The sequence below is a fragment of the Mugil cephalus genome, chromosome 12 (genome assembly GCF_022458985.1).
Source record: "Mugil cephalus isolate CIBA_MC_2020 chromosome 12, CIBA_Mcephalus_1.1, whole genome shotgun sequence".
NCBI lineage: Eukaryota > Metazoa > Chordata > Actinopteri > Mugiliformes > Mugilidae > Mugil > Mugil cephalus.
Window position 1 is genome coordinate 26,340,400 of NC_061781.1, and position 25,239 is coordinate 26,365,638.

At 41.9% G+C, this 25,239-nt stretch overlaps 1 protein-coding gene across 21 annotated transcripts; it reads left to right on the top strand.

Annotated features, from left to right (window-relative positions):
- Positions 1–1,801: 1,801 nt before the first annotated feature.
- Positions 1,802–23,844, top strand: parp4 (poly (ADP-ribose) polymerase family, member 4). 21 transcript variants are annotated; one of them, XM_047601656.1, is made up of 42 exons: positions 1,802–1,901; positions 3,051–3,178; positions 3,276–3,498; positions 3,895–3,976; positions 4,861–4,939; positions 5,027–5,125; positions 5,796–5,954; positions 6,520–6,657; positions 6,748–6,915; positions 7,917–8,068; positions 8,185–8,316; positions 8,922–9,020; positions 9,178–9,361; positions 9,450–9,591; positions 10,181–10,323; positions 10,434–10,565; positions 11,056–11,142; positions 11,219–11,383; positions 11,505–11,551; positions 12,037–12,118; positions 12,366–12,503; positions 13,104–13,293; positions 13,522–13,592; positions 14,139–14,326; positions 14,649–14,748; positions 14,981–15,151; positions 15,260–15,340; positions 15,488–15,568; positions 15,646–15,741; positions 15,853–15,984; positions 16,417–16,440; positions 16,571–16,606; positions 17,060–17,089; positions 17,398–17,430; positions 17,748–17,777; positions 18,755–18,814; positions 18,913–18,963; positions 19,046–20,016; positions 20,126–20,201; positions 21,228–21,330; positions 21,621–21,750; positions 22,829–23,844. In XM_047601656.1, exons 1-42 carry the CDS (start codon positions 1,895–1,897, stop codon positions 23,034–23,036), a joined length of 5,448 nt encoding a protein of 1,815 aa, XP_047457612.1. In that variant the 5' UTR covers positions 1,802–1,894; the 3' UTR covers positions 23,037–23,844. The 21 variants fall into 21 exon arrangements, with proteins under 21 accessions (XP_047457612.1, XP_047457613.1, XP_047457621.1 ...); XM_047601657.1 differs by having other exon boundaries at positions 17,401–17,430; XM_047601665.1 differs by lacking the exon at positions 18,755–18,814.
- The last annotated feature ends 1,395 nt before the right edge of the window (positions 23,845–25,239 follow it).

The window sequence follows — 25,239 nt, forward strand, 5'->3', positions numbered from 1 at the left end:
GAAGGTTTAGATTCATCACTGAAGTCTGGAGGATGAAGTCTGGACTCTTCATAGACAGACATCTGGATCCTGGACACTCTGCTCTGTCCTTCTTGTCCTCCTCTAATGGAATTAGTCTGAGAGAGAAACCAGCGACACTGACTGTGAGCTCAGAGCAAAAGAATCTCAACCAACACGTTTTTCAAGAGACGCACCAAGAAATCAACAAGAAAGTAAAACACACACTTTTCTCTTTGAACTGTCAGAAGTTGATTGTTGTGAATCTTCTTCCCTCCACAGTCGATAAAGAGAAAACTGACTCAAATGATAATAATATTGTGTCAACACTCACCCTGTCTCATCATTCAACCTTCTTCTGTTCACTCAGAATAAACCCTGAGCTCATTTCAGAATTCACTTCCTGTTCTCATGTAACTTGTTCACTTGCTCAGGTGAGCTCCTCCCCACAGGAAATCAGGTGAGTTTATCTGTGAGGATCAGACTCACTACATGACGTGTCAACATATATCAACATATAAAATGGTTCATCTCACATATTTAGAAACACCCCCTGCATGTTACTGATATTACATGTTTGGGTCAAATTGACCCGGAGGTGAAAGGGTGTTACAAACGTGAGACTATTTCTTTCTTTGAAACTGTGACACATACAGTACTGTGCTAAGGTTTGTAAAAAATGCTGCAAACTAAGAATGCTTTCAAAAATATAAATTATGAATGTGCATTTTTATCCATTTACTTTACTACCCTTTGGCTTCAAATCAGCATCAATCCTTATAGGTACACTGGCTCAGTGTCAGAGATTTTGTAGGATCTCTGTTTCTGTGCATAGTTGAGTCTCTTGGTCTTGTTTCCATGTCAGTGAGATGGATTTCTGGCTGCAGCTCTTTCATGAAGACCACTTGTGCCCAGACTTCTCCAGACAGTAGATGATGAACCTGGGTCCCACTGGTTTCTGACAGTTCTGAGCTGATGTCTCTGCTGGACGTCTTCAGACTTTAAAGGGAAATAAGCTTGATGTGTTTTTCATCTGCTGCACTAAGTTTCCTTGACCGACCACTGCGTCTACGATCCTCAATGTTGCTTGTTTCTTTGTGCTTTTTCAAAAGAGCTTGAGCACATCTTAAAACACCAGTCTGCTTTGAAATATTTGTCTAGGAGATCCTTGCTGATGCATTATAACTACCCCGTGTCTTGTTGCTGTGTAGTAAACAATCATTGTTTATAGTTCATACAGCATTTTTTCTCGCCTGCCTAAAACTTTTACGAATGAAAGGCGAGTGTGTGTTTGTAGTGCACGTCTTTGTCCAGAGGAGGGCAGCATGACTCTGTGTCATGTGATTGACTGGAAACTCAGCACGAATCTGTCAAGTTACACACACTCACAGTGAGTCACACTCACCGCTTCTTAAAACATCCTTTCAACATCAAGAATTAGAATATGTTCTTAAAATTGTGCTTGAATTTTACTTGCAAAAAAGAGGACATTTATTAATTTTTAAAGCCAACAATTTACACAATCTGGGATTCCTGAGTTTTTCTGGGGTTCTGTTTACTCGGAAGAGTTAACCACTTCAGATTAATTACTCAGGTTTTCCATATTTTTTCGAATTATTTTTAAACATCTTCATCAATCTCAAGCAAAGGTTAAAAAGAAACCGTGGTTTTAGACAAGATTTTAATTTAAAACCTCAAGCCTATCTATCTATCTATCTATCTATCTATCTATCTATCTATCTATCTATCTATCTATCTATCTATCTATCTATCTATGGTGCGTCCAGGACTTTTATTTTGAAATCACAGTCACACTCGGTGCCGTTAGCTTGATGCAGGTCTTGTTGTTTCCGTGGAGCTTCATGTCGGTTCACCGCTGCTTCCTGACAGCAGCTGCATGACTGGTAAAATAAACTTCTTATTTCTTTTTTAGCCAGACCTCTCAGATTACAGTTACTTTATTTGTTCCGAGTAGAAGGAGAATCGTTTGTTTGAAGGGAAAACGCGCTGTCATAAACCGTTTCATAAACTATTTCATGATCTATTTCTTGACATTGTTGTTGTTTATTTACTTGTATATATACATATTGCCTATAGATAAAATGGTTAGATGAACGTCCTGTCAAATGCTTTCGCTTTGCACCTCTTGGGGCGTGCATTTTATTTATTTTTTATTTTCATTTAGGATGTTCACTTCCGCATCCTGAATTTACCTGCGAGTCAGGTTACATGTCAAAGAGGAGAAACTTCCTGAAACTTCTAGTTTTCTACTTCATCTAAGTAGTTTTAAACATTGTCTGCAGATATTAGTTCATACAAACATATCTGTTGTAAAAGGAAAATTAAAATTAAAAAGTGCCTCCTGTTTTTTTTTGTTTGTTTGTTTATTTGTTTTTATTTATTTATTTATTTACAATTATGGTTCCCTGCAAGAAAGCAAAAGATCCAAAATAACCTGGGCACATATTCATGTAAAACACAGGTCTCAAACATATGGCCTGCAGCCCTGCAGCATGAATTTGCCAACAAAATTCTATAACTGCTATTCCTAGTTTATCCAACACAACACTGAGACGCATGACTAAAGAGCACACAGGCATGTGTCCAAATTGCATTTATTTTTCAAAAAAATGACAATAAAAAATCTTTTATTTTGAAGAAAAGTTTATTAAATATAAACATTGTCCTAACTTACTTGTTCTTCTTTGCACTAAAACACAAAAACAAAGAAAAGTCTTAGGATTAAGTGGGTCTCTATGTGTGAGTTTGACCTCCCTGATTTAAAACATCCTCTGAGATTCGAGGAGTACAAATCCTGAACAGTCTTTAACATTATGAGTTATATTGAAGGTTTTCTGAAATGCTGTGTTTAAATGTAGACATGAGGCATCGTTTGGTTAAATGTGTGTTAATTTGCATTTACTTTGCAAAGCAAGAATGTTAACGCTGAAATTATTTTCTTTGTTTTAGACTTTATTTATTGTTTTGACACAAACTAAATAAAACCAGCGTTTTTTTTGCTCTAATACCTCTTGTGTCCTCTCCTCTCGCAGTCATGGCTCTGTTCGAGAACTGCTCTTTGCTGCTGGAGCTGAAATATTTATCGTACAAGGAGAAGAAGAAGGTTCAGTTGGCGGTGACAGAGAACGGGGGCAACATTGCCTTTGTGGTCAATAAACAGGTCTGAGATCCAAGGCGCCATCATTGTTTTTGCGGCGTTCTGCAAACCTTCCCCTCCCTCCTCTTTATCCATGTATTTCTGCCTACGTTTCCCACAGTGCTCTCTGGTAGTGACCAGCGATGTGGCCAACCTGAGCTCCAACAGGCTGCGCAGCATCCACAAGCACCAGATCCCTGTGGTCGGAGTGGATTACGTGTACTGCTGTGTGGAGAGAGGAGTCCGTCTGCCTGTGGACGAATACAAACTGGACACGTCCTCCACTTCAACGCTTCCTCCTCCTCCTTTGTCTTCACCAAAGAAGACTCCACGTCCACGTCAAGGTCAGTCCTCGCTGATGGTTTCAAGACACTTATGTACTAAAAAAAAACACAAACAAAAAAATGTAGGAATTTGGTTTGTGCACTTTACTGTGAAATCCAAAGCAGAGCTGCACCCACTCCCACTCAGTGACTCATGACTCCTCTGAGATTATTTTTAAGGCCTCACACAAGTCTTGTGTTTCTTATCTTGTCAACACACATGTTGATTTGTGGCCCTTCACATGAAATGGACCCATCCTGCAGGTTTAACCACACAATCTGCTGCAGGGTGTGTTTGCTCATGGTGTGTGTTCACTTGTGAACCACGGTACAGGTTTTCTTTAGACCTTTACCTCCAGCGTGTGGCTTCACTGTGAGATTTTAATGTGTCCTGTCTTGTCTTTGTGGTTTTTAAAGTGTCTGTGATCCATGTGGTGGATGAGACGCCTCAGAGGAACGAGGCTCCGCAGAGGAGTGGGAATGTCCTGGAAAAGTTCAGGTGAGGAAAGAGGGAACGTTAGCGAGTCACATTAGACCTGGAGGACCATGTAGTCTGTGAAGAGTCTCTGCCCCCGTTCAGACCTCACGTTAATCTGGTCTCAGTCCACATGTGGGGGTGGTCTGGGACACATGTGACCTCATTCCTTCAGTTAGTGTGATCACACAATGAGTCCTGGTCCCATTAAAGACCAGCTACTCAACAGGAGAGGAGATGAACTCATTCATTCTTAACCTGAATAAGTGACGTCTGCTCATTAGTGATAAGACTTTTAAGAGATTATAGTTCATTTCAAACTGAACTAGAGACTAATCTGAACTAGAACCAACTGATTCTGAGCTTTGTCTCTAAAAGAACCAGTATCAGAAATAAAGAAGAACTTCTTTAATGATCACCCAGTACTTTTTTTTTTATCTTGCTTTTCTTAACCTTTGCCCAGGTCCTTTGACTTATTAGTAATAGTATTAAAATGATGTGAAGCCTAGAAGCCAGGCGAACTTTAACTTTTTAGAATCTCTCTGCAGAGCCCAGACAAACACTTCATCTGAGCGCTACGACTGGTTGCAGAACCATCCAGATGATACAGAGACATTATTTGTATCTGAATCTGGTTACACCTGGAATTAATCTGGAACTTTCAAAAGTTTTTTGTAAGAACAGAGCTGCCAGCATTCATCATTGATTACAGTGGTAATATAAGAGCTCAAAGCTCCAGACTCTGGTAGATCTCTGCTTTCATATCTCTGTCACATGCTGGTATAAAAACTGCAGTGAACTAACAGTTCACTTGTTTTGCTTCTGTACTGAACTTGCAAGTCAAAAAAAGAACAAAAAAACATACAAAATTTCACTCATCTTTGTTCACCTGTTGTTCAATCTGACAGGATCTACTCTGAAACTGATTCCAAACTTCCATCGTTTCCTGATCGTTTTCACGTGGCCAAGTATTCGATCTATGAGAAGGTGAAGCTGCTCTTCATTTTATTCAGCTTTGTACGACTCTAGCGCTGGAAGAACTGCTGCAACATGATTTCCCATATTTCTCTGCAGAGAAACAGCTGGTGGGTACTGGAGCTGCAGAGCTCCACAGGAGAGAAAGGACGTCAGTATCGGGTGGTCAGGTACTGGAAGGAGGATGCTGGAGCACAGGTATGAAAGCTTTACTGTTGTACTGCAGCTTTAAATGTGTTGTAACTGGAGTCAGACTTTTAAGGACCTGTTTAAACTGGAGCTGTTTTTATTAATCTCTATTAACGAAAGGGATATTTTTCCTCTGTTATTATTCCTTTGTTATTAAAAAGACTGGTGTTTCTATTAATCTCTACTTGTGTGTTTTGTCTTTTCTTCTTCTTCTTTTTTATATTTATATTTTTGCCAGTACTGCCACTCCACTCCACATCAAAGTGATTTACTGCAGCACTTCAGATTTGTTTTTCCCAGCGTTACTGCTGCTTCGATCGCTTCCTGATTTCACAAATAACGATTTGGGCCGAGGTCATAAAACAGAACGACTCTAAAAGGACTTTGTTTTAGCCTTGACAGCCCTAGTTTAAACTTGTTTCTCCTCTAGACCTAAAGCTCACATTTTGTTGTAGTCTGCCGTAAAAGTAAACTGAAACCAATATGATTTTCACTCAACATTTAGACCGAAAACCAACATTTTTTGTCAGGTGCTAAACCTGAAATAAGGGTTGCACATTTTTAATTTGAGTCAAATAAAAAAGTGATGTGATTTTTTATGATTGTTGATTTGTGAAGTCTGAACACTTAGAACATTGTAGCACACTAACCCGTCACATATCTGTGTCCGTGCCGACAGAAGGCGGCGGTGAGGGACATGCAGGTGTTTCTGTCCAGCTCAGAGGAAGCTCTGGAGGTGTACCAATCCCTCAGAGACTCGCTGGAGGCTTCAGGCCTGCAGAAGAGGAGCTGCGTCCCCCCACAGGCCAAGAACCTGGGCTCTGCCCCCCTCCACCAGGTCAGACACTCTCACTGCACGTGATGTTAACAGATCACATTCTCTGATGAGTCTCAGTGAAAACAACGAGAAGTCAACTGTGTTTGAACGGACATGTGTTCCTAATATTCTGACATTTTAAGCTCCACCTTTCTGGCTCTGATTCTACATCAACTGAACATTAGATCAGTCAGCAAGTGAGATTCAAAACATCTGAAAATACATTTAACACATTTCCCCTCTGTATGACCCATGTAGATCTAAGCTTGATAAAGAACAGTACAATAATAAGACTTTCTATATTTCTGAAGCTTAAATGTCTGTAACTCACCATGTCTCAGTATATTTTAGGACTTTCATTTTAAGGAGTTTTTTTTATTGGCGTTTAGCTGGTTTTAATAAGATTTTATTATTTTTATTTATTTATACAATATGTTCAATATGCTCTCATGCCCCTTGGATTAGTAGCTCTTTCATATTTCTATGTTTTTTTCCAAACTGGTTTAAACTAAGATGCCAGAATATCTTGATTCCTGCCTTAAACTGCGTAAAATAGTGAGACTTTTCCTGTTCTTTCACATGGCAGCTTCTGTTGGAGGAGAAGCTGAACACAGGACAGTTATCTGAGGAGGTGGGCGTGTTTGTGGAGCTGCTGTGGACCGAAGCCCTCGGCTGTCTTAACGACATCCTCAGCGTTTCCATCGACAAACTCAGCATCAATGATGTAAAGATTTCTCCTAGGACTGTTCTGGGAAATATCAGCTATAGGTTTGTGATCTCAGATCACTAGAATCACGTCTGTCTCTGTTTGTAGGTGAGCAGGGCCGAGGGCTTGTTGCTTCAGGCTCAGAAGAAGCTGAGGGACAACGATTATGAGGCGGTGATTTCTCTCCTGGGGGAGTTTTACACGCTGCTGCCACACAAAAGACAAAACTTACATCCCGAGGCCAAACTCATCTCTCAGAAACTGGATCTGTGTCAGGTAATGCACATATCCGCTGTTGCATTGGAGGCACTTGTGTAGGTTTGTATTCAATGCTGCATGAATCACACACATCTGGACAATGAAAATGCCCAGTGAAATGATGCAGAATGAACCAGCTGTTGAGACAAATTCCTCCACAAAGTTTAGGTAAAAACCTGCTGATGATCCACCTCTGCTCTCATGTGTCCTTATTTATGATGTGGAGCTACAGTCATGCACCCGGTCTGAAGTCTCATGTTGATAAGCACTGACACAGAGATATTTTATCAGAGCGATCTCACGCATTGTCCCACAGCGTAAACTAACACAATGGTTGTGATCCTGCAGATAGACACACAAAGAACAGATAGTCCTGTTTTGAAAGGGAGTTTTAAATTTAAACTGATTGAGGTGAGTCAGGATTCGTTCGCTGTTGATGTCTCATGAAATTAATTAAGAAGCTTTAAAACATTGGACCAAATTCCCCCCAAATCTAAAAAAATTAAACTCTCAAAACATCAATCAGTCAGAGCCATTTAGTTAAAATAAATAAAATGATATAATCCTTTAATTTATCGCTCTTACTCTTCTGTCATTCACCACATTAAACCCAAATGATTCCATTGGCCCAGCGGTTCATTTTCCTCTGGATTCTGTGGAGTTAGAGAAGCAGCTCTGGGACCATAAGGTCACTGGTTCACATCCCTCCATGTGTTCTACTTGAACAAGCATTTCCTGGAGGCTACAAAGGGGGCAGCATACACTGCTGTGTGAACAAACGAGTGGTTCAAGAATAAATTTCCCCACGAAGGAAATAAAAACGCTGGGTTCAGATTGAAAGAAAAAAAATCAACTGTTCACATTGTGAAGTAATTCAAATAATTTCTGAATTAAACGCTGTATTGAATTATTACTGAGTCAACACATTAGTTAAGATTAGACAGAACTGATCTGCACATGAGAGAGAGAGAGACTTTCTGTGTGGACTAACATGAACACAATCTGCTCCGTCTGTCAAGTTAATCAGAGACGTTGTGAACGTGAGTGAGATGACTCTGAGGAGCCCGGCCCCCTCCTGTGTGGGGAAGTATCGCGCACTGAGGTGCAGCATTGAGCCTGTTCCCTCCAACAGCTCCGAGTTTCAGGCCGTGAGAAATCTGCTGCAGGGCAGGTACTTCAATCTACTGATTATCATTGCAAATAACATTCAAATCTTAATGTGTTCCATATAGGCCACATCCATCCTGTATATGCTTATGCAGCCATGTTTCTGTTTGTGTGTTGCAGTAAAGTGCAGATCCAGCAGATTGTGCGTGTCAGCAGAGGAGTGGAGCTTCAGACATTTAAGAGCGAGCTCGGGAACATTAAGCCTCTTCTACATTCCTCCAGCCCCAGCAACTTTGTGGGGATCCTGTCTCGGTGAGATAAAACACGAAGAAAATACTCAAACCTTCTAAGATCAAACAGGAAACTCCTGATGAAAGATCAGGGGCCTGTTTCTACCTACAGCTAAAGCACATCCTGCAGCATTTCTTTTCTGCTAATCTAGTCTGTCTACTTTGACTACTCACTCCAGTTGGTAGATTAATGCTCGGCTGCATTGTCCCACCATCAGGCTCCTAGCGTAGCACCCTGGGAGGAGCTGCCAGGACGTCACAAAGCAGACCACATGTCAGCTGATAATTATCAAACTAGTAATCAGAGGAAAACCTGATCTTCTAATAACCAGGCCACCATGTGACCTATTTGAACCCACCCAGAAATTGTTGCTGATTAATTCCATGTGTTTGTGCAGACAAACTAATGACAGTGTGTACATGTACGTATTGTATATGCTTCAGAGGCCGGCCAATGTCTGAACAAATAGTAAATGCATGCTGTGGGCTTTAACGTTTCCTGCAGCAGCTTCAGAGCATAGTTTAAATCATTTCATCAGTATTTGACGCCGTGGGTCGAACCGTAAAGAAACCTGACGTTTGTTTTTCAGCTCAGTGTTTTTGACTTCTCTCTCTTTTTCTTTTTAGCGGCCTGCTGCTGCCCCGCGTTGGAGTGGAGCATCATGGGATAGAGAGAACAGACGTTGGCAATCTGGGCAGTGGAATCTACTTTGGTGACACCATGAGGTTAGTGGACCGCCTCAGATGGTGGGTTTATCAGCAGGTTCCTTTGAAAAAGGAACAATTTTAGATGTAACTGCCAGTGAGTCCTTCATGTTTAAAACTTACTTAGTAAATCAAGCTTTCGAAGTCTGATTGCGTCCTCTGTGTTTTCCATCCACAGCACCAGTTTGAAATATTCCAAACCCAGCGTGACGGACGGCTCTCGGCTGCTGCTGGTGTGTGACGTGGCACTGGGACGGTGCAGGGACGTCCACCAGAGAGACACCACACTGACCCAGGCTCCTGAGGGACACCACAGCATGCACGGGGTCCGGCGCACCGCTAACGCTCAGTCTGACTTTGAGGTAAGACCACACAGACCAAACAGTTTGACTGATTTTAATCAGTGATATTAACGTCGATCAGCAACATCTTTATCTTTGTGTTCTCCAGGATGATGAGTATGTGGTCTACAGCACTGACCAGGTGAGGCTGAAGTACGTGGTTCAGTTCAGCATCGAGGGAGACCAACGGAAGGACTTCAGTCCCGACATCAACACATCGGCCGAGCTGTGTCTGCCCCCGTCCAGCCAAGGTGAACTGTCCGGGAAATTTCTTGGTATTTTTCAAGCTCGATATTTGAAACCAGAAACAAAAACTGAAATCTTTTATTCTCTAGTCTAAAACAAAACAAAACAGCTGGATTTTTCCTTGATTGAAGCAGGAAGTAGTCTCCACGGTGAACTCTAAATAAACCTGGTTCTTCTTCCTGGTTCTGACCAGATATCTTGTGTCAGAAAGTCTAAAATTCCATCTGAATATTGTTCCGTGCTCCGTTGAGATGAACAGAAATCACTGACTGATGGAAACAACTTATTCTTCTTCACCTACAAAACTGTCAGTTTTTTTATGAATCAAATAACAACTCGTTTCTGTTTTACTCCCTTGGTTTCGTTTTTCATAGATTAAAACCAAACTAAAAGGAAATGTACTTGTTTAGCATGAAAACTTTATTTAATTTTATTTTTTATTTTTCTCTACAGGCACCATCTTAAACTGTTCCTGCACCCATTTTTTTTTTTTACTTTTACGGATATGTCAAATTTTAAAGTACTACACTCTGAAGTCAAATAACTTTGTCTTGCTACCAGTCACATGACTGCAGAAACTCTTTGTGTGTGCAGACTTTGGTTCGGAGGATAATGGTGTGGAACATGTTAAAAACCCTATGGAGGATGTGAAGGCCGGACTGTTGAACAGCTCTGGTCAGCAGCTCCCTCTGCAGGCCGTCCACGTGAAGTGCAAACTGATGGATCTGCTGTCCCAGGTGAAAAATAAACAGAAGATCTTCTTTCTGTTGTCTGTTGTTGTCCGATGTTTACTGGATCACACCTCGAGATGGAGGTCTGACAGCGGGTGTCTCTCCCCCCTCTCTAGGTTGTCATTTTCCAGAAATACACCAATCAGAGCTCTGAAGCCATCGAAGCGAAGTATGTGTTCCCTCTGGATGATTCTGCAGCCGTGTGTGGATTTGAGGCTTTCATCAATGGGAAACATGTGGTTGGACAGGTAACATGTTTTAACATTTCTATTTTTGTGTTTAAAGTAAGTTTGTTTGTGATGCTCCTGGCCAGTTGCATGGTCAGGGGCGGGGCTTAATGTGGCGTGGGACAGACGATGCCAAGATAGATAGATAGATAGATAGATAGATAGATAGATGGAAACAGAAAGAATAAAAGGCAGCAAAAAGGGTCACAAATAAAGATATATATATACACAAAGAAGAAGAGTAAGCTTCACAGTCCTACACACCATCTGAGCACCCTAGAGTTGAATTACTTTAGCGCTAAATGTCTTTGATTGGTTTCAGTTTCCTTTTTCACCACCTCATAATAAAAATCCAGGCTGCTTGTAACCTGACTCTTATTCTGACAGGAGTTAAGTGTAACTGCACCAGGCTCGAGTGGATATGTTCTCATTGCATCGTACTATACAGCAAACACCCTCCACTGGTGCAGAACCAGAGTGACTCTCTATCTTGTGTGTGTTTGTGTCTCAGGTGAAGGAAAAGGAGAAGGCTCGCAAGGAGTACAAACAGGCTATAGAGAAAGGCTACGGAGCCTACCTCATGGACCAGGATGCCCCAGTATGTGCATCCACCTCCAACCTCTTACTGGTGGTTCTCTGCATCAGAACACTTTTAATGTTTGATCTCCCTGCAGGACGTGTTCACCATCAGCGTGGGCAACCTTCCGCCCGGTGCCACCGTCCTCATCAAAATCACCTACGTGTCCGAGCTGATGGTCAGGGACGGCAGTATCCTCTTCTCCCTGCCAGGCAGCGTGGCCCCGTGGCAGGAGAGCGCCGCGCTCAACCAGACCACTCAGGTGAGGTTCTTAAGAACGTATTAAACAGAGACGGACTTCATCAAGCTTTCTTTGTGTGAATCTCAGGAGGTATAATAACCTGAGGCTAGCTGTGTTCTTAGTGATCTGGTTCTGTCAACAGGTCACTGTGGAGAAGGTGTGTGTGACTGACAAGGAAGCCGGCAGAAGGTGAGCTTCATTATGCATCCAGATTTTCTACCGAGCTTCTGTTTCTCTTTACTTTGACCTGTTTTCTAATGGGTCTCGATTCTTACGTCTCCTTGTTAGCTGAAAGCGTTAGGAGCTCATGAGGCATTCTTTATAGCACACTGGCTTCTACCAATCTGCAGCACTTTCCAAACATGGTGGACCAAATAAAAAACCATCAAACTGTGGAGCAAATACAGATTTGATTTATTCCCAGTTTGTGCATATTGCATATTGATTTCATTATGAGACAAATCTTTCCAGGAGCTGATAAGATGAGGCCTTGGTGTGTTTGAAAGGATTTTTCTATATTCGTCTGGATTGAGGAGGAAAACTCTGCCACCCGTCCTTCTTATTCATGTTTTGATCAATAAAGTCAAAGTGGGAGAACCTCTTGTGCTGATATACTGATGTTTCGTGCTTCCAGTGTTTGCTGATGTGTTCATGTGCTGTTTCTTTTCTACCAGAGAGTTCACCTTGGACGCGTCGGTGGAGATGCCCTATGAGATCTCCAGCCTGCAGTGTGTCACTCACAAAGTCAAGATGAAGGTGTTTGGATTATTTCTAAATATTTTATTATATTTTATTTTATTAGTTTTTCTGGAACTCAGGACGAACACAAAAGTTTAACTCTTTCCAGATGATATTTCTTGTAATTATTAAGCAGCATTTTCTTATATTTATATTTGGTTTTTATATTATGAAGTGGAGTCATTGGAAGAAAGTATTAATTACTTGGGGATTTAGTCATTTTCCTCTTGTCATGTTTATGATTTGATGTTTTGTGATGGCACAGAGAACCGACTGTAAGGCTGTGGTCAGTGTGCTGCCAGGAGAGGTCCTGGGTCCGGACGGTTTCCAGCTGAACATCACTCTGTCTGAAGTCCATCTACCCAGGATGTGGGTGGAAAACCACCCAGACAAGGACAGCCAGGTCTGTCTCTTCCTTTTTCAAAAACTAAACTAAAGTCCCTAAACTTCAGTCCTGTCACCTTGGAACAAGTTTTTATAAGGTTATTCAAATATATGTTTATTTTATCTCAGTGTAAAGCAACATTTATGTTCACATCAAATTTGAGGTTCTCGTCTAAAAAGGTGCCTAGATATTTATATGAAGCAACCTTTTCTACCAGTTCACCACTGATGATGCCTGTAGCTGTGTGTTTGTTGCATCTAAAATCAGGAGTAGTTTTGGACACATTTAAGTCTAAGTAATTACTGTCACACCGTGAAACAAAAACAAGAAGAGCCATGTCTCTGTGTCCTGATTCGGGTCCTTGAAGGAAGGACAGCAGCACAGTGTCATCAGAAAAGTCGATTAAATAGCTGCCTTCTTTCACACTCCTCCATTCACCCGTATTCAGGATGAAAGGGAAGAGCTGAACCTTGTGGTGAACTGGTGGACAGAGCTAAAGAGTTTGAGACACAACCATTTACAGAAAAACCCTTTCTGTTAGTTAAAAAGTCAGACAACCATAAATCAACTTGGTGGGACACGTTAAAATCACTCATCACGTCTCGCTCTCTCCTCCAGGCCTGCATGTTGGTTTTCTATCCGAACTTTGAGGTCGACTCCGGCTCAGCAGCCGATGAAGTCATCCTGTTGCTGGATACGTCTGAGTCCATGAGAGGAGAGTCTCTCCAGGAGGCCCAGAGAATCGCCCTGCAGGTCCTCAAAGTCCTCGACAACAACGTCAGACTCAACGTCATTTTGTTTGGCACGGGTCAGTTAAATGGTTAAATAGATTGAGTGTTCCAGCACTTCATCTTTTATTAGCCGAGTATCATTTACATGAGATATGAGCATTAAATCAACCAGTGGACAAGGACTGCGTGCTTTGAATAACTCAAATGTAATCTGTTCTTTAGTTCCTCAGTTATTTAGCAAAAGTGAGAAATAACAGTAGTCAGTAGCAGTTCCACTTTGTCAGTGGTAGTGTTTCTTATTTCAGGTCACACAGATGCTTTCCTGACAGCAAAGCCACTGTCTGAAGTTCATCAAGCTGCTCGGAGCTTCATCAAGGTGAGTTACCTTTCCCTCCTGTCAGACTCCTCTTCCACACATCAGCCCTTTTGAGTAGTTGGTCTTTAACGGGAGTCAGGATTCATTGTGTTCACACATGTGTCTGTGTCTGGACTGAGACCAGATGGATCCATCCAGGATGGATGTTAATGTTGTTAATGGTTATTTAAGTTTGTGCTGTCTAACAAGCCCACCCCAAATGTAAAATTTAATTTTCATTTCTCCAACCAGCCATAAGCCTACAGCTGTGAATGATCACAATTTAAGTTTCATGTAAAACATGGAAAACAACAACATACAGAATTCTATGACTAAACTTTAAGTGCTTAAAATACACAACAATAATACAGTTTTTTTGTTTTGTTTTGTTTGTGTCCTGATTCAACCTGTCCAGTCTGAATACAGCTCCTATTAACTACTATGAATGGGTTTTATTAGTGATCATGTTGGATGTAACTGCCAGTAGTGGTGCATTTGCAGCCTTTCAACAGTTCATTGACACGTGTTTAAGTAAAACCTATTCCTGATTCCTTTCCCTCCCTGCAGCGCTGCTCTTCAGTAGGGGGCAGCACCGAGCTGTGGCGCCCCCTGCGAGCTCTCAGCCTGCTGCCTCCGTCCCGCGGCGTCAGGAACCTGCTGCTGCTGTCGGACGGCCACATCCAGAACGCAGAGCTCACCTTGCAGCTGCTCAGAGACAACTCTCAGCACAGCCGCCTCTTCAGCTGCGGCCTCAGGTCGGTCGGACCATACACTGTAGATTTGTGGCTGGCTGCACTATACCTCATAATCTCCTTCCCTTCTATGATAGAGGATGGAACATGGGCCAAACAAAAACACTGAAGTAGCTGATATATGTATGCCCATTTTTTTTTATTTGATGGTATTAAAACAGGATGTGACATCATGGTGATTGACTGGACTGCCTGGATGTCCTGGACAAGCAGGAAGAGGTGGCGATGGAAGAGGAGGAGGAGAAGGGACAAACTGGCTGTAGAGGAATAGAGACAGAAGTTGTGAACAGATGTCTAATGTATTAATGTTTCTTCGTCATTTCAGTCCAACAGCCAACCGGCACATGCTCAGAGCCCTGGCACAAGCAGGGGGCGGAGCCTATGAATTCTTCGACACAAAAACCAAACACAACTGGGCGGAGAAGGTGAGACTTTAATAAATCACACTTAATCACTTCCTCCACGTGTTGCATGTGTTGCGTTTGAGAATTTGAAAAAAATAAAAATAAAAATCTGAAGACACATTTCCTTGAGAAAGTGCAGAAAACCTGACATTCAGGGAGACTCGAGGCCTGAGTCCTGAGTCCCAGCAGCTGTGAAGAATGACACACAGGATGAAATAAACGGTGCTGTGTGTCCGTTCTGTCCTGGCTGCAGGTGGCCCGTCAGCTGAAGCGTATGGCATCTCCGGGTTGCAGCTCGGTGTCTGTGAAATGGCAGCAGTTCAACCCGTCAGCTCCTCCTCCTGTGCAGGCGCCCAAGCAGCTGCATGCTCTGTTCAGTGACTGCCATACGCTGGTGTATGGCTTTGTGCCGCACTGCACTCAGGTACACAGTCAGGCATCACAACTTCTGATTCCGTGTGACAAGAGTGACCCTCGTTTTTGCTGATGCTCACATTCTTCCTGACATTGTGATTACTGGTGCGTCACTCAGGCTACACTCGTTGGGAACTTGAGTGGTCAGGAGCTCAAAACCATGGTGTCGACGTCTGAGCTGCAAAAAACGAGAGGAACAGTAAGAACGCACACATGACATAAAGTGAATTGAGTAGAAATCCTTTTACATCATGCAACAAGCATGAGAAGCAGGTACTCACACAGAAAGTCATGCACTGTGAGGACGGCGCAGTGATGATGGTTATGATCTTTTGTGTGTTTTCAGTTCCTCCACAAGCTCACAGCGAGGGCGCTCATCAGGGACTACGAGGACGGGAGCCTGGACACCAGTGAAGCTGGACACGAGGTCTGTTTGAAAGGCAGCGACCCTCGCTACAGACCTCCAGTTTGAGCTTCACAGGTTATTCAATTGTTTTTCTCCAGGGTAAGAAAGTGGAGCTGAAGTCCTTCATCGTGCAGTTGAGCAAAGAGTTCTCGATCCTGTCTCAGTTCACCAGCTTCGTGGCCATCGAGGAAAGGGTCCGTCAGCCTTTTCTTTGCTGTTCAACTCATCCTGAAAACATTCAACACGAGATGTGAAGTCGTTGGGTTTGTCTTTTAATAAAAACACTTTCTTTGATTCATATTTAGGATTCTGAACAAGCAGAGGATGGCTTCACAGACATCCCCAAGTTGATCGCAGAGGAGGATGTGGACTTCCTCTCGTACATGAGTTTTTCTCATGATGACGATACCGACAGTGATTTTTTCAAGTCAGCTTTGGTACATATGCACTTTATATCACTACAAATATTTGTTCAAATTTAAACATTAGATAAAACATAAAACAGGGGAAGACATCTTAAATTGGAATTGCATATTCTTTTCTCTATATGCACATTCGTTCATGATAAGATATTAGATCTGCTTGTGGTTTACTGTCATGTGTGTTCATCTCTCTCTTATTCCTAACAACGACGACGTTAGTGCTTTTGCTTTCACACCCATATCGGAGCCAGAACAGATAAAGCAAATAAATGTCTAGGATATTTTTGTTTGACTAAATAACATCCAAGGTGTTAACAAATGTATGTTTGGAGCACTGCATGATACAATTTTCTGTTCTTTAACTGATTATTGCTTATGTTTTGTGAACAACTCGATTTTCTCGTGCATGTATTTCACAAAAAATCTGTGTTTGTCTCTGTGGTATAGCTCAAAGACCTGCCCATACCGCGGGTTAGTCCTTTCACACAAGATAAGATAAGATAAGATAAGATAAGATAAGATAAGATAAGATAAGATAAGATAAGATAGCAAATCTAATTGTAGTTTCCTAATGTGTGCTTTCATCATCTCTGTGCTACAGATGGCCAGGTTCCCGTCCAGTCTTTCTGATGACGAGGTTAGTCCTTTTACACACAAGATTTGCCTTTGTTCATCCCACAATAGACAAATCCTCATTATTAACAGCAGCAAATACATTCAGTAATCACAAAGACAGTTCACATAGTGCACATATGGATGGACTAAAGAATAGAAATAAGAGTATAAAAATCATAGGGGGCGCTGTGGAGTAGTGGTTAGAGGTGCAGTTTGGAGGCCGAAGGGTCCCAGGTTCACCTGTGTTTACTGTGTGACAAATGGACGGGCCAAACAGCAGGAACAAATTTTACCCATTGTGGGACAATTAAGGATTACAATTTATTCATTTATAAAAAGATGCGTTACAAACAAACATTACAAGCAGCATTCAAGCAAGGTAGATAGTAAGACAACGGATGCAACAATAATCAAGCAGTTGTCTGTTCATTTACTGATTACTGATTACCGCTTTTGTCTTTTATCTGTGTTACAGTGGAGCCTTTCTTCTGACGACAAAAAAAATGTCTGTATATTTTTGTTTGACTAAATAACATCCAAGGTGTTAACAAATGTATCTTGGGAGCAGTGTATGGTACAATTTTCGGTTCTTTAACTGATTATTGCTCACTGTGCTAAAGTCTGAGTTTGTCTCTGTGGTAGAGCTCGAGAGGCAGGTTATGCTAAGTTGCAGAGATGTCAGTCCTTTCACACACAGATTGACGTATTTTAGGATGCTTTGGAGGCATAAAATAAGATACGATACGAGCAAGTAAAAATAAGCAAATCTACTTGTGGTTTACTAATGTGTGTTTTCATCATCTCTGTCTACAGCAGGCGCTGACCAGTTCTTCTGATGACGATGAGGTTAGTCCTTTCACACACATACTGTAGCTACAACAGATGAAGCAAATAAATGCCTGTGTTTTTTTTAAAGATTTGTAATGCTGTTCGCTTGAGACGTTTCACTAAATAACATCCAAGGTGTTAACAAATGTATGTTTGGAGCACCACAATGTTCAATTTTTCTGTCCATTAACGTTTTTATTATTGGGGGAAAAATCCATGTGTCTTTTCACACACAGACTGACATATTTTATGATGCTGTGGAGGGATAAGATAAGATAAGATAGCAAATCTAATGTGATTTACTAATGTGTGCTTTCATTATCTCTGTGCCACAGGTGGAACCGTTGGAATTTGGTGACTACGATGTTAGTCCTTTCACACAGAGATTGACGTATTATATGATGCTCTGGAGGGATAACATAAGAGACATTCAGTAATCACAAAGACAGTTCACATAAGGCAAAGATAACACAAATAAACACAAAATGCAGTTTTTACACAAAGGTTTTTATTACTAGGGGTAAAAAATCCCAAAACACAAGGCCATGAGGAAGCCCACCTCTAAGTGGCTGAAGAAAAACAACATGAATACTTTGGAGTGTCCTAGTCAAAACCCTGACCTGGATCCTATTGAGGTGCTGTAGCATGACCTTAAAAAGTTGATTCATGCTCAAAAAACCTCCAGTGAGGCTGAATTACAACAATCACTTGACAGCAGCTGTTGCTGCCGAGGGCTCGTCCAAGCAGTTATTAGGTTTAGAGGGCAATCACTTTCTAACACAGGGCCATGTAGGTTGGGACTTAGTTTTCCCTTAATAATATCTGGTCTGGTCTGGGTGGGTGCTACATGTGTAAGTAACATCCACACCAATGAGTATCAGGTCCAAAGGTTTCCCAGCAGAACACTGAATCGGCACCGGGTGGTTTGAATGTTGTTTTCTCCTGTCAGTGGTCATAATGTTGTGGCTTATCAGGGTGTATATCATGGATTGACTCGATGTGTCTACTTGTGCTTTTGTCTCTGTGGTACAGGAATTGTCAGATGATAGATTTGATGAAGTTTTGTCCTCTTCACACACATTTGTTTTAAGTGTTTATTTTTAAAAACTTCTCTTTTTAATGCTGTACCTCGTGGAATTTAACTAAGTGATATTAACAAATCCTATACTAGAGCAGTGTGATGCATAATCATCTATTTATTAGCTTTGAAATGTTGATTAATATTTTACCGATCATTATTATTATATTATTATATTATTATTTCCTGCATGTGCTTTACAAAAATGAAATTTAATGATTTGCTGATGGTTCAGTCACAGCTGTGCGTGTTTCTGTTGTTTAGGGGGAATGCGCTCTTATGTCGGCTGACAAACAATACGGATCCTTTTTACCTTCACTACAAGTCACTACAAGTTTCCATTCATTCCCTTTAATAAGTTAATGTTGGTTTCTGAAGTTTTTGGTCTTATGGACTCAGCGTCTCCTGCTTGTGTTTCACAGACTTTAGAAGTATTGGACCTTCCATCTACGCCTGTAATAGCTCTCGGAATGGTTAGTCCTTTCACACGCAGACTGAAGGGTTTGGATGTTCAGATGTTAACATGTGTTTTCTTTTCAATTTTTTTGTTTGTAGTCACCAGTCATCAAAAGGGACCGACCTCCTCCTCCTCCTCCTCCTCTTCCTCATCCTGTTGTTCTTGGTTTTCATTCTTTTCCTGGTTCTCCTCCTCCTCCTCCTCCTCCTCGTCCTCCTCGTCCTCCTTATCCTGGTCCTCCTCCTCCTCTTGCTACTGGCGATTCTAGAGCAGTTCGTTCATGTAGAGCTAAGTCCATGGTAGCACGAGCCATTGAGCCAGTGAGGAAAAAAGGGAGGAGGTCCTCCCGCCCCATCCTTCCACCACCACGAGGAACTGTAATTCCCACATCGTTTGGCGCCATCATGTCTTCCACTGATGCACTTGACCTGAGTCAGCAACTTGAAATTTGTAGTCGTCCGCTTAGTGGAAGAAGGTCTTCACCTGCTCCACCAGCAGCAGCGCCTGAGATCTCTGAGGCTCTGCCTCTGTTTTGCAGAAGCAGTTCTTTAGATGGTTCTTTCAGCGAGGGAGCTCCACTGGTGCCTCAGCAGATGCTTGAGGCTCAAGGGGTTCCATCTTTCGATGCTGCAGCTGCTCCTCCGTCAACAGTAGAAACGGGATCTGGATTTCAATTTGGGGCTCTGTTTGGCAGCAGCAGGTCTTCAGCTGCTTCATCCAGCAGGGGAGCTGCACCAGTGCATCAGATACCAGAGGATGTTCTGTCGCGAGTAAGAGTAGGAGGGTGCAGGTCTTTGGCTGCCAGGGGCAGGTCTTTGGCTGCTCCACCAGCACCGGTGCCTCTGATGCTAGAGGCACCTATCGGTTATGCAGCTGCTCCTCAGCCAACATTAGAATTGGGATCTGGATTTCAATTTGGGGCTCTGTTTGGCAGCAGCAGTTCTTCAGCTGCTTCATCCAACAGCGGAGCTTCACCAGTGCTTCGGAGGAGACCAGAAATTAACTTCTTAAAAGAACGCATGTTCTTGGATCGATCTTCACGAAGTCATGAACGTGAACGTCAACTTTGGTGAGTCATGAAACAGTTTCCTTTAAACACATCTCTGTTGATAAAATGAGCTATTTGTAAAGGTGAACTGAGTGAAAAGACAGAGAACGCTCTTAAAATGCTGCATCAGTTTCAGGATGTCATCAGCAGCTCCAGAACCAACCCCAAATCCCAAATGGATAAAGATCTTCCAGATGCAGCATTCAGTAAGATATATATTTATTTTTACATTTTCACATAGACACTCAAACTAAACTTGTTTCTTATCCTCTCTTCTCCTCCTTTTAACCATCACTGATTCTCTCTTACCTCCCTTCTCTTTTGCTCCAACCAATGCCTGCATGCTTGTATGTGTGCATGGGCTTATGTTTTTAAATTTCAAATTTAAACAGAGAATTCTAATCACAAATCATCAGTATCAGAACATCTTACACTCCAGATGTTGTGTCGCTCTTCAAATTCACATGCATACTTCCCTTACAGAGCAGTTAATATTCAATTCACTTTTATTTCTATAGACTCATGAACAAATATTCTCCAGACACTTTACAGAACCTGGAGTCAAAGCCCTTAGAGCAGAATTAAGACGATGGTGGAAAGAAAAAGGTTTCATCAGGAAGAAACCTTTTTGAGAGAGGAAAACGATGATGCAGACATCTGATTGAAACAGACATGAAACATCTAAGTACGATGAAACAAGAGTACAAGATACAGCTGATACATGTTACGTTTAGTGTGTTTACAGAGAACTGGTGAAGTTACTGTTATAGGGATCAACAAGAGCTCAGGGGCATCAAACTGTGGACTGAAAGATATGAACACTGGACATAAATAAAAAAGGATAAAGGTAGAGAGGGTCTCTGCTTCCTTAGGAGAGGGATCTGGCAGCTGAAGGCTCTACGTCCCGTTCTACTTTATAAACTCTGGGAACCACAGCTAAGCCTGAACTATGAGAGAGAAAGGATCTGTTGGCATGATGTTGTACTATGAGGTCTTTAAGATAGGATGCCTTGATGTCATGAGTGAGTGCAATAAATTGGAAGTGGATCATTTGGATAAATATTTTCTTTTGACTCATGTGCCATCACCAGTTTATGTCTGTCTGTTCACATCTGGACATGATGACGTGAAGCTTCCATCGCTTGCTGGGAAACATCTGACCTCCTGTTCTTTCCTTTTGCTTCAGTTCTTGACTCTGACTGTGATGTCATGGTGATATTTGTGCCTTCCAGGAGGGCTACTGGGAGCTGACCGAGGAACTGGGTGAACTTATTAACATCAATGTGGACGTCTTTGCCAACGTGTTCCTGAAAAACAAAGGCATCCGGTCTCTAGGTGAGAACTCTCACAACCAGAGTCACGCCTCCACAGAGGGAACTTTCTCTAACTGATGGCTTTTTGCTGTAATGTAAAACATAACATTTGGAAGTTATTTTAACTGGGTCAGTGTAGGTTAGTCTGGACGCTGCATCATTCTGTAGGAGAGCTTTTAGTTTGAGCCCTTCAAGAAAAAAATGTAGATTAAAGAAATTGTAGGAAACCAGAGACTCCAAAAGACACCAAATGCAACAACCATGCATTGCCGATCTTTAAAATGTCTGCTCATGTTTGTGTTTGTTTTTAAGGGGTGAGGGCACATGCAGACATCCTGAGGCTGGTGGCGACTCTCCTGGTTCTGCAGCTGATGAGGTTGGAGATGCTGGAAGAAGGCAAACTGCTCAGCAGCCTCTTCCGTCTGGAGCTCTCTGAGCCCAGGTTAGTCCAAGCGAAACGGAGAATGAGCAAGTGTCTCTAAAAGCACAGCATCAGTTGAGTCTGAACTTGAAATGCAACCAGTGCCATCCAAAAATATGTGTCCAGAATCAAGAGTAAATCATGAATACTAAGAGAAATACTCTACGTAAAGAAGTTTACACCAAAAAAAAGAGACAAATGTGAATATAAAGTTTGATCTGCAAATCCGTTAAAGCCTAAATTGTGCTAATAACATATAGAACAGTTATTTTTCATTTTGATTGTGATGCCACATTTCAGGGCAGGAGCAATTTAAGACTGGAAGATTCAATGCATGAGTGTTAGAGCACTTCTGTAAACCATCGGCAGTGAACACAGTTTGGCCCCATGTACAAGTTAAAACCCTGAGTCACGCAAATGAACAGAGCAGAAGCCAGATTCTGAGGGGCTGATGTCGTCTTTGACCAGAGCTCATTTTAAGGTCTGAGGTGAAGTGAAAGGTGTCGTCCTGCAGTCTGAAGGTTTAAAATCTGGAAATCTTTTTAGGACTCCTGGACACTGCGTCCTCAGGGCTGAAAGAGACAGAAGGGAGGCCTCTCTTGGATTGGTTGGATAAGAGATAAAATAATCCCACACTTAATATCAGACCACATTCAGCTCGTATCAGAGCGCAGCTGCTCCTCAGTAACACGGGTGCTGCACTGATCTGCCATCAGAGGAACTGATGCTGTATCCTAATCCTATATCTTACGAATAAAATCAAATCAAAAGTTAAAAAAGCATTGTAATTTTTTAATGGAGTTATGCCATTAGGCTATTTCTTGCAAAATATTGGCATTTTTATTGACATTGAACAGTAAGTTCAATTATGCTACATGACTAAGGGTTTAATGATATTCAAACCGGCCGCGATACAAATCGGGGGTGGGGAGAAACTTGACACAGTCTCCTGTTTTCATGCCATGTGTCCCTGTTTCATGTAGTTACTCAACTGCCTCCTCGTCTGCAGTGGAACTGTTTCCGCCCAAGTCAACCTGCTCTTGTTTGAGTTGTTTTTTCCTGGAAGTGAACGTGATGCACTAATGAGTTCTTCTTCCAGGCCTCAGAGGTGGCTGAGGGTGAAGACGGCCGTGGACTGGGTCTCCTGGGCTGACCGTCAGTACCCCTCCATCTACAGTCGGCTGGAGTTCGGTCAGAGCTGGGAGTCCGCCACCCGCCAGCTCCTGGGCTACGAACGCCTCCCTCACTTCTCCCCTCTCAGCGGCCTGGACCTTCACAGGACCACACCCCTGCTGCTGGTCCACTAAATGAATAGACATTATTTACATAGATAAATGTGCATGCATTCATTTGTCTTCTACACAGCATTTGCATCTATCTCTGCTAATAAGACAAGGCGCTAAATTTCAAGGATTTAATCAGCTAGAGTTATTCTGCAGAAAGAAACTGTTGCACCGTAAAAGTTAAGATCTCTGTGATTTGGAGCGCATCATTATCTCCAGAAAAATCCCGTCTACAGGTAAAACTAATTCTGCGCCCCCAAAGTCTCAATAGATCTGAAGCGACATTTGACAGAGACACCTAGACACGTTCAGTGAATCATTGCAGCTTACTGAGATATTCCACTTGTCCACAATTATCTCGATCATTGAGTTAGGTTTTGTGAAAACAAGTTTTTTGTTCATGTCACTAAGTTTTCTTCAGCTGTGATACAGATGGAAAAGCAACGTTAAAGGAGCTGTCCCAAAAACCAAACCACACTGTCCCAGACTCCTGAAAGAAGCCTGCAGCATGATGAAGGCGAGAAGGGATGTATGAGTAAATGATAAAAATAAATAACAAAAGATTAGTGATCACTGAGCGCGTGAAGACAGACACAGGATAGTATCATTACAGAAATATTTCTGATGTTTTTGGAGAAAAGAAGGGATTCATCATGCTTCTTAATAACCTCTGAGGTTTGTTTAATCATTTTATGCATTTATTTTTTTTTTATCATTTCACTTCAGTGAGTAATGCTCAAATCACTTATTTTATTTTTATTGTTAGCTGGCTGTTGTTTATCGTTTATTATGTGAAATAATGAAGAGAAATATAATCTTTCCTGGAAATTCATTGATGTGTCTGACTCTGTGTCTAGAAAGACTGAGTGTGTGATCTGTGTTTGGTGTGTGACTGTGAAATTAGAAACCGCGTAAATTTCTGCGTAAATCTTTGAGTTAAAAACACTTCAGAAGCAACAACTGCTCAGGTCACATCAGACGTTTAGATGAGTCACACATCCAGCCCGTGCTCTCAGAGTTTAAAAGACTGCACAGACATTTTCCTGCCATTCACTCTTCATTTGACAAAACCTCTGTGGGTTTATATTATCATCAGTCAACCAATTCAAACAACGTGATAAATATGAAACAAACTCATCTGTTAACTGTGTTGAATACTTTCAGAGCTTGTACAGTTAAAAGGTTTTTGTTTTCAAAGACGAGGGAGTACATCAAAACCCACATACCCTCATTCAAAGCGTGCAGGCACTTAATCCTGTCTTAAATCGCCTCCATTTGTTCTCAGTCTGTCTGACTGTGGGTTCTAAACTCCTTAGAGATGGTTTTGTAACTTTTTCCAACCTGATAAGCGACAACGTCTCTTGCTGTTGTGAAGATCAGACTGAAACAAAACTGTGGTTTATTTAAACTAAACCAGGAACAGAACCACACCTGAGTAAGTCTCACACATTGATGGAAACACTTCTGATCCATTTTCCTGAATAAACACTGATGCCTCACAGGCAGAAGGTTCTGGGTTTGAATCCACCGGCCAACTGGGCCTTTCTTTCTGCCACCACCATTATTCCAGCATTCAAAGATGAGCTAGTTAAGTTCACTGGTGATATTAAACTCGTCTGTCTCTCTATGGGGTCTGCAGGAGCCCAGCAGATGGCGCTCTAGTTACACGACAATAAGAAGGTGACTAATGAGAGATTAAAGAGCATTATGCCAAGTGGAGAAGTAATTTGGTATTAAAAAACAAAGGAGGTCTCCTTTTGCCTGGACCCTGCTATAAAGGCTGACATAACTGAGCAGGCAATAAATGAACATTACTTCGCAGGAACATGGATGTTTGAAGATTAAATACAATAAACCACATTAGCCAGCCATTAAGTAGTCAGCTGAACTGGAAACTACAGCAGCTGATTTAGTGAATGAAATGATTTCTTTACTCCTAACATTGCAGGGGACCTCCTGCTAACATGGTTCTTATCAGTCAACAAATATTCCCACACAACTGCAGTTTTTCAAGTTAATAAATCCAGTTCCTGCACCATGATGGCACATCCTGGCCACAGAATGAAACCCTGCAGACATGTGAAACATTATCCTTTCAGCCACTACGCTCCAAAACTGTGGAACAGCCTGTCGGTGGATCTGAGAGGAGCTAGAAACATCGATTCTTATTGAAACAAAGCCTAGAAACCCATCTGTTCCATCTGACTTTCATGTCATAGTCATTTTA